Here is a 14568-nt window from a genome sequence, read left to right as displayed (position 1 = left end):
ATTCATGAATCATAATTGATTATAAGGATGCACAAAAGGACTCAAACATCGCATTTGTATATCAGAAAGACATCATTTATTAAAACTGTAAAATGATCACTTCTTTCAAAGATTATATAACAGACCTTATTTCCGGTTTAGCACCACTTTAACCGGAAACACATAGATGGTACACTTTTTATTCACGAATATGACATTTTTTTCAATTGGAAATCATTTTTAAGAATCACATGATATACAAAATATTACAGAATTATGCTTCATAACATTCGAAAACTGATAAGATGTCAGAGAGTACTCAACATCAGTCGATACATTAAGAGAATGTCAGAGAAAAATAACACCTAATTACAACTTAAAACCAACACCCCAACACAATAAAAGATACTGTATCAAAATGATTGTTATACCTGAAATGCTATTCAAGATATTTTGGAGCATTTTTGGCAGTTTGAGAATACAATTTTCTGGTTTTGTTCTTTTGGCCCCATTTGCTTGTCAGAGACATTCTTAATCATTGTGTTTGGTACACCAAGTCTTAACCCTCTTGGGGCTGATGTTGTTTATAGATAAAGCTTGGTGCATGGGCTGGAAAGGGTTAACATCAATGCATGGAATGTCCCAAAAAAATGAGAGAGAAATTTTAATCATTTATCTCTATGAATTACTTGTTTTAAAACCATAGCCAGACACAGATACTGTACATAGATTTGTACAAAATGGACAACAAAGCTACAGAAAAGTTTTGGCCGAGTAGCACATGTATTTAGTTAAGTAGATATTATTGCCTTCTTTGAGGGGGTATTGCACAAGTTCTGTATATAGAGATACAACTGCCACCGCCTACTTCTGAGAAGTGTATGCTGTCCTTAGCTTTGCAATATCGTTAGCCGAACTTTCACAACTCAGTAGCACTAAGTTCCATCAAATTTATGCCAACTTCACGGATTTGGGGGTTTTATGGCAATCTTGTAGCTTGGTTACGTCATGTTTTGTCCTTTTTTAAGTTTGATATTCTTTTCTATACCTACATGCCTTTAGGTACTTTTAGTACCTCATATTTTGACTGACAGTCTCAATATTGATGATGTCATATTGATTGACAGCTATGACGTCATTTCTACATGGAACAACATGGGATATATTCACTTGGCGCGATGTCTTATTATTGTCCATCGCCAATGACATTGGTTAATGCCTCTATCTGTGACGTCATCATACATGTCCTCTATATCCGTGACGCCATTCGTGACGTCATCAGTCGTAGCACATGAGCTCCGTGCCGAGTTTCTTCTTCTTGTGTCCGGTCATGAGCGCTCTCTCCAGCTGGAACATGTGCCTGCCGAGGTCCGTTTTCATCCTGCTGCCGATGACGCCGTTCGTCGTGTTGGGCATGTCGTCCGAGTACACGGGGACTCTTTCGGGCAGCTCTTTCTGGGGCTTGGGCCGGCCCTACGTTGACAAAAGACATTATTTGTTAAACACGGGTTATGACACGCATAGAGCTACGCTGAAGTACTCCTATATGTACATGCAGTATTGGCAGAGTGTATATCTTTTCGGTGGTTTTATATTCGCGGTGACTTCTCCACTGCAAATTTGCGACACCGCGAATCATAATGTATTCCTTGTATTACTACTGTACTACAGAATTGCTTCAGCCGCGAATTTAAAACACCGCGGAAACTTCCTCTTCCCACCGACCGCAAAATCAAGCTACCGCGAATGTAAATCAGAAGATGTCTTTACACGGTCACCTTCAAATCCAAGGTTAAAGTTTAAGATGAAGGTGAACTCACCTTCTGATCATACTCCTTCAGGAATCCCCAGTTATCTTCCCTGTAGAAATACACAAGACAGAAAAAAACATTAAATATATTTTTTCTTGCGATCTTAGTGTATATGTTTGTGTGAAAGAAAACGAAAGTTGGAAAGGGAAAGAAAAGAGTATGGTTGGAACTTAAGAAATGACAATAGGAATTTGCAAAGAGTTTCGCGTACTAATGCGTTATTTTTTTTTTAATTTCTCGAAACGAATAATCACATTTGTAATCTCTCTGAAGCATGGTTTGGAATAGCTAGCAATCTTGAAACGACAAGTGTAGCACTTTGCGTGACAACTTTAAATCCACGCGTCCTGGTCTATTGTTGGGTGATAAACGCAGCTGTCGACTAGACTCTGTTGGGAACAATAGGACAGACGCAAGAGTATTGTTGCCACAACAGTGGAACAAGGTAAGGTAAAATTTCCAATGGACTTTGAGACCGTACGGGCAGTGGGTTGTTATCCACTGTGTCTAGGGCACGGTATTGGAGGTAGAACCCATACCTTCCCTTCCACCGCCTATTATGTCCCCAACCGAAGTCGGGTACCAATTTTACACCTGGGTGTAGTGAGGAAAGTCGTGTAAATTTAAAATGCTTTCCTCCAACGTCTAGTCAGGAATGGGAGAAAACTAGACCTGTGTTGTTTTTTTTCGTTTACCCTTTTTTTACCGTAGCTTTTATGTTATAGACACTGCTCGCATGTTATAGACACTGTTTACACTAGAGCTCTTTCATTAGTTTGATTGATTACGCTTTTCATATAGCGACGTCAACTGTAATGTGTTTTTGTATGACATGAAGCGAAGTGCACACAGTCTTATTGTGCTGATAGAATAGGTTGTAAAAGATTCATAATTGATATGCTACGTGCATTCAATTTTAAGATCAGGGTTATGAACTGGTATCCAGTAGATGAATACCTTTTGTGCTTGGAATTTAAGAATATAGTAAATTTTATAACATTGTATGTTTTTGATCGTGATTTGGAACTGCGATTCGGATCACCAAAATCATGGTAGGATCTGGATTTTCAATACAACGATTTCATTATATTTTTGAATACTTATCTTTCGTTAATGATACATTGGACAAAAGGTTAACTAAAATTACACTTTTGAATCTACTTCTCAATCGTGCATGTTTACTGTGCCCAGTTACGCACAGTATCTCGTAACAAGGCATCTTATCTTCTACTTTGAACCGCTTTTCAATTTTGGCACGCAACGTTGAGCTTATAGCCGATAATCAAGTTAACAGACCGACGATATTGTGTGGAGTTAATTCTGACGACCGTTGGACTCGGCTGTAACCAATGGCTGTGTTCCGTTTGAACAGAGTTCTCTGTTTGAACCTGCCTTGGTTTAAACATGGCCACCTGGACTGTCCATTCTTCACTCAGCGTCACACACCATCTTGACACTGTTGAATAAACATGTAGCACTCTATTCTGCGCCGAATCATTCGTGCGAACAGTCTGTCAATGTTTCAAAGCGTTGGTGACGTGTAATAATCACCAATATTTCATATCTAATGCGCTAGTAATGTTGATAATCTGTAAGCTGTATGTCAGCCACAGCTTTGTGTTTTGGAGCAGACGACATTAAGAGTGGGGTGAAATTACACCGCATTTTTTTCCAACATTATAACGGTTTTTTGGTCAGTTATTTTTTTCTTTGGTGAGCGTGTTACTCAGTCTTTGTGTGAATATTATAACAAATTACGATTGACAAGTTAGTCTAACGTAGGCTTAACTTTGTAACTTTGTGCAACGTTCGCCAGCTAGTGATCGTTACACAAGTACTTTCCTTTTTTCGCACTGCCGATTCTTCATTCTGTGTTTTGATACGGTTCTTTGTTGTTTGTGCAACGCGATCACTTTTTTCAATCCCACTCAAGTCAACACAAAAGTCAGGTCCATTCTTGCTAAGTCATCGTCGCTGACCCTCCCCATACTTGTACCCTGGGGGGTATGATTAGTCAAAGAACACACCTACTTTAAAAGCTACACCTGCCTTACAGCATAGTACGCAAAGAAACATAGAAAACACGTCATTTTTATTTCGAACGAAGGAGCCGCCAATTGAATACCATCCTAATTTTTCCGTCTTTACAGACAAAAATAAAACTACTCTCCTCTTAACATCACAGCACCCATACGTTACAGAAAAAAGGGAGAAACTTCGTCTTCCACTGTGTCAGAAAAATAAGTCGACCCAATAAGTAAGTTATAATTCAGAGTCAGCATTCATACTAAAGTAGACGCTTGCTATATAATACTGTTCTACATTATTTGCCTGTACTTTTCATGTTATTTGCAATTAACCCACGGGCACGAATTTGGAACGAACTTATCATTCATCATAATAATTATGTTTGGATACATTTAGAGGTACAAATTATGTAAGCTAGATCTTATAGTAAAGATTCTAAGCAATAAATTTTGTGTAGTGTTTTATATTAGGGTCGGCTTTTTGTAGATTGTCTACATAGCATGTTTTGTGCGCTAAGTCCATAAGATATCTGCACCCATTTTAGTTTTCATAGAAGTCGTTTAGTTTTCAACTGTATAGAAAACTTTAAGTGACAAGGACAATGTGACTTAAAACTAGGCCAGAGCGCGACGTTTGATTATTAAAGATGTCATAGTACTTTAAGATTGATATCTAGCCTTAATAGGTCTGTCTGTCAGTTGTAACTTAAGGGCGGACAGCGAAGTGATTGTTCTAAGCTGAAGGGTTGACACAAGATTGATATACATTCTCTACGTCAAACATCATGTCACCGCATGTTTGCTCGAACGCTCTAGCCGGATGGTCCGCAACAGTACCAACAAGTCAGCCCAGGTGAACAAACTACGGGGTCTTTTGTGTTGGGTTCGAGGACCAAATCTTGCCAAAGTTTGAGTCACGTTTGCAGCCCGAAACGAGTGATATATGAAGGCCCTACGAGATGAATCCTTTTAGTAGAGACATATTTTTTTTCAATTCGTAGTGCGTAAACTACGGATTCTTTTGTGTTGGGTTCGAGGAGCCAATCTTGCCAAAGTTTGAGTCACGTTTGCAGCATGAAACAAGTAATATATGAGGACCCTATGGCAGAAATCCTTTTAGTGGAAACATATTTTTCTTTTTAATTCGTAGTGTCCAATTCATGATCTAGCAATATGCCAAGACCTTAAAGCATTTATGGTTATTATACAAGTCAAGAGCTTTATCATGTTTGCTCAAGTTGGTTCTTCGTGACTTCTATTTTACCACATTGACTCAGCAATTTTTGGTAAAGAAATACTTTGCCACGGATACAATGAAACGGACTTGGTATTATCAAACACACTTTGCTCCAACTGACTTGCACACAAATGGCATTTCATACGCACACTGGACCTGAATATGGGACAATTTATCAAATCTGACAAAGTCAATATCATATTCAGCTTTGTGTTGCTTGGATTTTGATAAATTATGCAAAGAGAAATTGCTAGAAAGACAAATATGTGGAGTGATACTCGCTCCATGGTAATGTCACGTTGTCGAATAGCTTGGTAACGGAATTTTGTCACAACATACAGTATAGGTTTCTTCTTGAGTCTACTATGTTTTGTATCAAGATAGTATAGTTCTTTTTCTGTGTTGTCTTTTCAATATGCATGATTTTAGTGTAGATCTATCTGTGGTATTTTTCCTTTAATTTTTCCTCCTGTTTTTATGATACAATTTCGTCCAATATTTCTCCATCATATTTTCTTTTGTGAATCAGTGTTTTTCACGATAGAAGACTAACAACGTCCAAAATCAGCGCCGCTGAAAGGCAAAGCCAATGCTGCGAATCTTACCAACAACCAGTCCAATTCACAGAAAAAATGTCAACTTTCTCAACACGACAATGAAATTTTCGAAACTGTGACGGAAATATTTCCACTCGAATGGTGTAACACTATATAACATGGGCTTTAACCAATTTTGTTACTGTCAGTAGCCAAGGACTGGTAATCTATGCCCAAGGCGAAGATATGTACCAATTTACTATACAAGTGGTGGGTTGGACCAACATACGGATATATCCAAATCCCACATGCCTTCGGGGCTTGAAATGGAATACCATAATTACACACTGGGTGGGATGTAAGGTAGTCACTGCATTTCATGATAACTTGGAAGATATACTAGTAGATACAGATAAGTTTGGAAAGTGTAACAGACGAAAGTAAAGACAAAAATTCTACTAGTATTGAACTCTTATATTTTGGATGAATCTGTAAAAATGAGGCGGTTTGGTTAAGTCAGCCAAACTAGTAGAACTGTAAAATATACTAGTATGTTTTATCAAGGGTGGGTGGGTGGGTGTATTTAGAATTCATTCTAGTTCAAACTATGAATGGTCAGTGAATGGCTAGTGATTGAGGAAAGAAACAGAACAGAAAGATGACTACTTCATTGTTGTCTACAACTGGATTTTATGTTTACAGGTGTTTGCAATAAAGATTATTCCAGGATAGGGGTAAAATTGATGTTTTTCTCTCCTATTTAAGATATAAAGATCTCAGACTCACCATTGTTGAACTCCTTTCCACTCGTTCTTGACGCTTTCTCTCCAGATTTTGTCCTCGGCGACCTCGTTGCACTGGCGGTAGTCTGCCTCGGTGCGCTTGCCGCCGGCGGCCGGAGGTGGTGCCGGGGACGTCCCCTGGTCTTGCTTCGGCACACACCGCTCGTGGAAGGCGCTGGGGCCGCGGAGAGGAAGGCGGTAACCCGCAGAAGTAGTGCGGTTAGAAAACTCAACAGCCATTTTTTTTACAACTCTTATAGTTATAGAACACTTTTCACAGTTTTTGGTGGTCGACCTTTGTCGCTACCTTTCCGTAGAGACAGTTCGCAAGTTGTTTGTTTCGCTGCTAAGCTGAGAGGAATTTGCCCCGTGGTTGTTTGTCGTGCTGGTCGTGTGTCGATCACTCGCTCTGACAGAATCGCTAATTATCGGAAAGACTCGTAGATCCTTCCTCAGCCGCCCTCGGGATCTTTCGTACAAGATTCCGACGATTCTCGAACACCTGTCTGATTGAAATTCTTCAGACGAACTTTTTCACGTCTTGGTACAAAGGTTGAAGTCCAAACGTGTCCAGTGGTTGAAGAATCGGCTTAGAGTGACGATTCTTTTGGTCCTTACTTCAAGTGTCCAAGATTATGTAGATCTCCCAACTTCTTGTAAGTCTCCTGTCGTCTTGATAAGTACCGACCTCGTGTTTCTTTCTCCTCGGCGATTGCTTGTCTTGTAACCGAACAAGCCAGGCAACTTTTAGACAAACAAGTCGGCAAGTTGTTCTTGCAATTTAGTCCCTGCTTGTCCAGTAACTTTACCTGTCCGGCCTCTAATTATAGAAATCCCGACTGACTGACGTAAAATAATGTCGTGCGATGAAATTATTCCGTCGCAAGATACAGTCGTAGTGTTCGAATCTTCCTGATAGAACTGTTCTATCGTGCTTTAGAACAGGGTTCTGAAAATGACGTTGGGAAAGAATACCGTTCGAATCGCCGGTTTCATTCAGTCGTCACGAGGAAGATCGGCGAAGAAAGGCGTTCCCGAGCAATATCGTCGGCTTTTGTCGTCGGAAAACGTGAAAGAACGAAGGACAGTCCTCGGATGGGACGTCTGAATGACACCTTTTGGCAGAAATGGCCCGTAATTCCCTGGAATATAATCAATTTAAACGCATCCCTACTCTCTCGTGGCCAGCGTACGAATAGACTCACTCAAAATACCACGGGGGTCGAGTGTCAGCTGACAGACGGTTGGGATATTATAATGAGTTGTTTTGTTTACCGGTCGCTAAGCCAAAGGTGACGTCGATAGGTGAGTAATGAATATTCAGCGGGTGGTCGTTTCAGGTCAGTGCACCTGTTGGGCCCGTTCAGTTGTCGGGAGTCGCACAGGAGTTTTGGGGTATGCTGTCTTGTGGTTTATGTATTACACTCCCGGTGAAGTAAAACCCTACTACGGACTCCACTATGTTCGTTCGCGAAACGCAAAGCCACAAGTGAGCAAGACTAAAGTAAAGGCAACAAAAAGCAACGGTTTGATATACCGATATCTTTATTTTACTGAATGAATATGTACGAGTTTTGCCTGTCTTTCTGCTTTTTGTATTTTGACTGTTTTGCGTTGGATTGTTGACCCTTTGAAATAGATAGCCATTAGAAATCGGCGTTTTTCAACAAGACTAGAATAACTTCCACGTTTCGATGCTTTGAATTGTGAATTGGCGGCTGGTGATCTTTATTTACGTCTGTTACTGTTACTTAGATTCGTGCAGTGACGTAGAATGGGTGACGAAACCATTATGTAGCATATGCCAAAAGAAATCTAAGAAACATATTGATATAAGTTCTCAAAGTACGAAAAAGCATATTTATGCCAAACGACCGTCGCTGTCTATCTGGAAATTTTGCTTCGAGTCCTTGAGCAAAAATAATTTAAACCCGTTAAAGATTAAGATATACATGTATTAGGCCTTCAAAATATAATTGTTGTCTAGCCTGAAAATCATTCTCAACAGGCCAGCTTAGGGATATTCTACAGACCCTAGCTCTACCCTGGTCTTTTTCTGTCAGCCTATCTTCCCAGTCGGCCTTTCTAAATACTGCCGCGAAGTAATTGAAACCAACTCCGTAAAAATCCTCCGGCGTACGCTATTAGACTGGGCGGGCGGATGACACTACCAGTACCGTAAGATACCGGCCAGTTCACGGTGGTATAGCCACTCTAACCAGGCTAACTCGTTTCCTTTGCTCACGTCAAATAGAACAAACTTAAATCCGTAACGTTACGTGTTTGCACAAGTTGTTATGTTATTTGATAACACCTATATAGTGTAGGTAATGTTTAGCTACCGCTTACCGGGCTACATGTAGTTAGTAGGGCAAAGTGCAAGCAGTTATGGTCGGGTGGTTTGATAAACACATAAAGGAGTGGCCTTCCAAGTGGTTAGTTTAAGCCTCTTAAAGATGAAAATATAAAGTTCTGAAGATGTTCTAAGAGAGAGTGTGTTTTGAATAAGAACCATTTCAAGAAGTCAAAATGGTCAGGTGGTTTCGACTCCAGGGGTTTTGATACACATATAGAGGAGTGGCCTTCCAAGTGGTTGGTTTAAGTCTCTTAAAGATGAAAATATAAAGTTCTGAAGAAGTTCCAAGAGAGTGTGTGTTTTGAATAAGGAGCCATTTCAAGAAGTCAAACTGTAAATATTTTCACGTTTTCTTGAGTGAAGATAAAACAATCCATGTCGAATTGGTTGTGAGTGTGAACGTCTTTTTTTCAAAGCTCATGTAATAAGACATAGAAAAGGATTGGTTAACTTTCACTTGCGCCTTTTTTCAGTATCGGCTTTCACTTCACTCACATATTCCTTTGTTTGTAACGTTATACCTCATTGACCAGTGACTCAGCGACTAAGTAAAAATATTTCACTTCATAAAATATAGTACCACATGTAGTGTGTTATCAAGATCACGCGTTGACAGTCATTGTAACACTTTCTTCATTTAATAGCCTAGGAGCCAGCCATGTATAGCGTGGGTCCGCTTCCCAATGGGTTGTAGACAGCTGAATGATCGTTGGCAAGCGTTTCGAAGCCTTACAGGCCTGGATACTATAGCTAGGCTATTTGCAAGAGGAAGACTTCTAAATCATCATTATGAAATGACTATGCGTTATGTCGTTCTTTTTGATCTGTCAAAATGTCGTTCTTTTTTTGGGTCAATTTTCTTTTCAGATTCTTTTTTCTTGATCTTCAAAGCACAACACCCCCCTCCCCCTGTCCTGACCCACTTGTATTTACTCCTGACATGTAACTAAGGCTGTCATCTAAGCCCCTCCATTTACGTACTCATTTTAATCCTACTCTTGTCCACTCTGACTGGATCCTGCCACGCCTATCTGGTCAGCTATTGTGTGAGAACGCCTAGCCAGATCGCTATTCGCTTAGTGAATGGTTTCTTCGGTATTGAAACCTAGATCTCCTTTAATCATTCAAAGTGACCAGGTATAGGTGTGACGTTACGGTCTGTACACAGTAAAATGGGACATGTTGGTGTGGATTTAATTTCGCGGTAGGGAGAAAATGGAAAGTTCACGGTAGTTCTAAGGTCGCGGTTTGGAACCCCGTCCTCGATATGACGTAATTAGCATTTCCCAGTAGTGAAATTGAACGCCAAAAAATTCTGCATTTTCCGGAAAAAGTAGAACGAGAATATTACAAACACTGAAACCTTGTTTTGGAAATTAAAGCACCAGTCTTTGGGTCGAAAGGTTGTATCTTCTTTTTCACTACTCTAGTATGCATCTATAGACTAGCTACCTTCTAAATCTCTTTACGTTATCATATCTGTGTGACCCTTGCAATTAGCCTTTAGGCATGAATTTGCAAATAAGGAATATCTGTTATCATTTTAATTTTCTTAATTCGTTAAGTAGATCAGTTCTTTAGAATAGTTAGATATTAGCAATAGTTCAACTGTCATGTATGTACGACGTGCCATGCATTTTACCTGTGACAATTGTCGTGCAATAAAGTTCTTCTCCATCATTACCTTCGCCAAGAAGGTTATGTTTTCGTCAGCGTTCGTGTGTGCGTGTGTGTTTCTGTAAACACGATAACTCGAGAATGGCAGGATGGATTGTATTAATACTTGGTATTCTTGACACCTGGAAATAATTAAATTTTGGGCCCCTTAGCGGATTTCTATGATACTGCAGCGGAACTTCCGGGTTTGATATCTCGTGTTCTGGACATGCTATGGTCATTATTTTTGAGTGGTAGATAAGTCTCAGGAGTAAGTCGTGTAGGTTTGGGCCCCCTAGTTATGACTTGCATTTGTCTTCTCCTGTTTGAGTATTATCATACTACCTCTACAATGTTTATCTAACGCTTCAGCCAGAAAGACGAGGTTTAAATGACATTCCTATCACAACAGTTGAACGTGAGAAGCTTTTGTACATGTTACTTGTGTTGCTAGCTCTTGACATGATTGGTTTTCGCCGCTATTGTGGAGTCGGGAGCCACGTTTTTGTTATTCCTGTCGGCTGGTAGATTAATGTTCTTTAGACAAACATCTACAGTCGCATCCAGGGCGCAGAGTTCAGCCAAAGGTCTCTCCACACCATAGAAACCCGGATTTCTATTGTTACTGTGGGATAAACGTTCTTGCAAGAACATTCGGGAACGAATACTCGAGTTAATCCTCAGTAGCGAGGATTTTACATCTATTTCTACCTACATTTTTGTCAAAGAGCTGTACTTCTATTAGTTATGGTGTTGCAATTGTTTGAAAAGGCAAAATGCACAATGCAGAACAATATGTCGTTCACTGTAATGGTATCCTAGTAGCACCCATAAAATATAGCCTCGGTCGACTCCTTCGTTGGAGCCTCAGCTCTATTTGACGTGTTGTGGCGACGTGTGGGACAAAGACATTACCCCAACAAGCCTGGTAACTGGCCGGGCTATAAAATGCCGCAACGGTTTATTATAAATCGACAGCGAATTTAGTTTGTTTTCTCATATCACGAAGGCAATGTTTTCCTTTTAGTCGCTTGTGGTGCATTTTAATCAACGGTGTTTCCTACGGCAAATTTCCTCTTCTAGTGTTAAAAAACTCTTGCATCAGAGAAAGCTGAAGATAGAAGCAAAAACGTTCCTGCTCCGAATACTTGAAATACAAATTGTCGTTGGAGGAGCCTGTGCACAGTTGACTTGTTCGCCCTGTGATACGACCACGCGACATTCACAACCACTTTTCTTTCAAGGCACAGAACCGTCTCAGCTTAGCAAGGCAAAACCGTCCATAGTCGCAGCTTTAAAGGGTGCGACGCTCTTATCCATTTGAGTTACAAAGACAACAAACATGACATTTGATACAAATACTGCCCCCTATAGCTGCTACTGTCGCCGTAGCTTGCAATCCAAGACAAAGGCACGAACCTATGACACTATGACCTTGACTTAAACATGGCAGTAATCGCCAACAGGTAACAACAAGAGCAATCATTACTATGTTTAATCACGTAGTTGTATTTACCGTTGCTACGAGAAGCAAGCGCCGAATGTCCTGGGATCAAATCCCAAAGCAACCGGACGCCAACATTTCAATCTCAGTCTAGGAATGAGTCTCCGACAAAATTTTTCACCTTCAAGGTGTTCGTATCAAGTTTCAAAGGAATCATGAATGTTCATTCTTTCTTTTGGAGTTATGATAAGTCACATATTGAAATGCTTCGTAGCGAGAACATTTTGAATCCACAATAAAACTGTCAGTTCCGAATCCATGAATGAGAGCAAAGATGTTTTAACCGTATCAAGTTAAAATGTACTCCCATCTTTCACTCTTAGAAGTTAAGAAGCTTAACATTTCAGAGATTTAGTAGAAAATTATACGTAGCGAGAAACATACTACCAAACGTATACCATTAAGTCAAACATTGTGTACCATATTGCATTCATAAGTTGAACGCGACTTTGACAACCGTTAGCTCGCATTCTCTCTCCTTTTGATTAAAAAAACAGTGAAGAATTTTATGAAAACATTCTTTCTCCATCGTCATATCTCTAACAAATCATGTTCAATTCAAAGAAGGACGTTTTCTTTAGACAACATTACATACCGGCAGGATTAAAGCAATTTGTCTCGATCAGTATTCCGGTACCTGTGAGTCTGTCCGTCTTTGTTACTCTACTTTAACACTCACTCTGATTTTCAGACAATGAAACTCTCCCTCAATCTTAAAGACGGTGACACTTACCTCTTGTTGTAGTAAGAAAACATGGTGTCTAGTATGATGTAATCTTCGAGAACATCTGGAAAGTACAGATAGAGAGAGCGCGCTGTGCACCGGACCGCAGTATTACAGAGGTGGACGCAGACGGGCCCTTTATACAGAAAGGATCCGACTCGAAGTGAGGTCACGCCTTAACAGGGAAAGATCGCTGTTGACTTGGGGGAGGGGTGTCTAGTATTTCAATCAGGTGTCCACAAGGCCATTCTCCTCGGTCTATGTCGGTTGTGTACTAATATAAATCGATGTAGTATTTCTACGTGACTAAGAATTTTTGTTGGAAATGCAGACCCTTGTAGTGCCTAGTGGCATATAGTTCAGCAAGTTTCCTTCCATTTCTGTAGCAGGGTATATTCTTACAGGGAGGGGTTGCTAGCCCTTCCCCTTTAACATGCTCGAGACACTTCCTCGAATAAGGGGCCCCCATTTTACGTCCCTTCCGAAAGACGGGCGCAGCCCCAACCGAGATGTCCTGGCCCATGATTGAACAAGAGTCTCCCAGTTACCAACTATTTGGAACCAGGAACAGTTGAGCTATGGTGACATCCCAATATCTAGCCGCTGTCTTTCTGACTTAAGCGTTAAGCGTTGACGCGTCCCCCCCCCCTGAAAGTCCATGGACATAAAGCACTATGGCCCAGGTAAGCACTACCGTGTTCCACCCTTTCAGAAAGGTACATAAAGGTTTATCCCCAGACAAAAAGGCGGCACCTTTCTTTCCGTTGCTAGGAGACCGTCTCTGATTAAACTCCAAGCGAGGTTTTGAAGAGCCCGGTGTCGTTAGCAGCTTTTTGTGTTGGAGTGTTCCGTTGACTCTTGCGATTCCGTCATTCAGAACTAGCCTTTGAGTGGAAAGTGTCAATCTTTGTTCGGTGAGGGCTTTTAGAAAACGACACGTACTGTAATCATGGGGCGTGTTCTTTTAGTCATTGAATGAGAATGAGAAAGAGTCAAAGAAGCCAACACGCCATAGAGCGTTACATAAAAAGCCATCGTCTTATGCTTGGGTCACATTTTCAATCCGAGGCCCGGCCGGGCAGTGTTTGGGAACAAAAAGTATGATATAAAAGACAACAAAGAACACAAAACGTACCAAAAATTATTCAAGAACATAGCTTGTGCATATTCATTGATATACATTTTAATTTTTCGTTTCCGCAAACAGCCCGGCCGGGTCCCGGCTTGGAAATGTGACCCTAGCATTACAGATTAGTAGGTCAAATAAGACTGAGTTCTCAGACTGTAAAATGTATCCGTGTGCTCCGGAAGAGTTGAGAAACCTCGAGAACTATTTATTATATTTAAACCGCAGTCAGAAATGAAATATATCGCGACAAAGTTTACCCATGTCTTTTACTGCTTTCTTGCTACAGCAAATTTGAAGGATTGTAAACTTACACCTTTTCCCCCTTCGTTTTTGATCTTTATCATTCAAACCCTTCAAATAGCTGAACTAGAAATGGAATTAGAATTTTATTTTTTCAAATCACCTTTAATTCATCTATGCATTTCTTTCTTCTTCCCTGTCAAGTATACACACCTTGGTACCAGTGTTTTGCTTTGTTTGCAATCAGTAATCGCGGGTATGAATGTGCAATAAGGTTATTATGAAATCATCATTTCTAGCTTTATCATTAACAGTACAATGACGGTGAAGCTACTTCCCTTGGACATATTACCACGGAGACACGATTCGGTGATACCTTTGAGGACAAAAAAAATCGGTGCAATGGCCAAGTGAGTCGAGCGTTGGCCTTGCATTCTGTAGGCCGTGAGTTCGAACCCCGGCCGAGTCATACCACCCTCATTGAATCAGGACCCCTATCGCTCCACGTTACATCTTTCGCGAGCGATGTAACGTGGAGCGAGAGGGGTCCTGATTTGATGAGGGTGAGTCATACCAAAGACTTGAAA

The 14568-nt window shown here is 40.5% G+C and overlaps 1 protein-coding gene across 2 annotated transcripts; it reads right to left on the bottom strand.

Annotated features, from left to right (window-relative positions):
• Nucleotides 1-53: 53 nt before the first annotated feature.
• On the bottom strand, nt 54-12752 carry LOC136423895 (uncharacterized protein C2orf50-like). 2 transcript variants are annotated; one of them, XM_066412281.1, is made up of 4 exons: nt 12622-12752; nt 6377-6547; nt 1800-1839; nt 54-1452 (listed from the first exon to the last, which is right to left on the bottom strand). In XM_066412281.1, the coding sequence occupies exons 1-4, from the start codon at nt 12642-12644 to the stop codon at nt 1258-1260; spliced, it is 429 nt and encodes a 142-aa protein (XP_066268378.1). In that variant the 5' UTR covers nt 12645-12752; the 3' UTR covers nt 54-1257. The 2 variants fall into 2 exon arrangements, with proteins under 2 accessions (XP_066268378.1, XP_066268377.1); XM_066412280.1 differs by lacking the exon at nt 12622-12752 and having other exon boundaries at nt 6377-7576.
• Nucleotides 12753-14568: the final 1816 nt, after the last annotated feature.

The sequence above is a fragment of the Branchiostoma lanceolatum genome, chromosome 18 (assembly GCF_035083965.1).
Source record: "Branchiostoma lanceolatum isolate klBraLanc5 chromosome 18, klBraLanc5.hap2, whole genome shotgun sequence".
Lineage (NCBI taxonomy): Eukaryota > Metazoa > Chordata > Leptocardii > Amphioxiformes > Branchiostomatidae > Branchiostoma > Branchiostoma lanceolatum.
The sequence above is the reverse complement of the archived record's forward strand: the minus strand, read 5'-3'. Positions and strand labels throughout refer to the sequence as shown.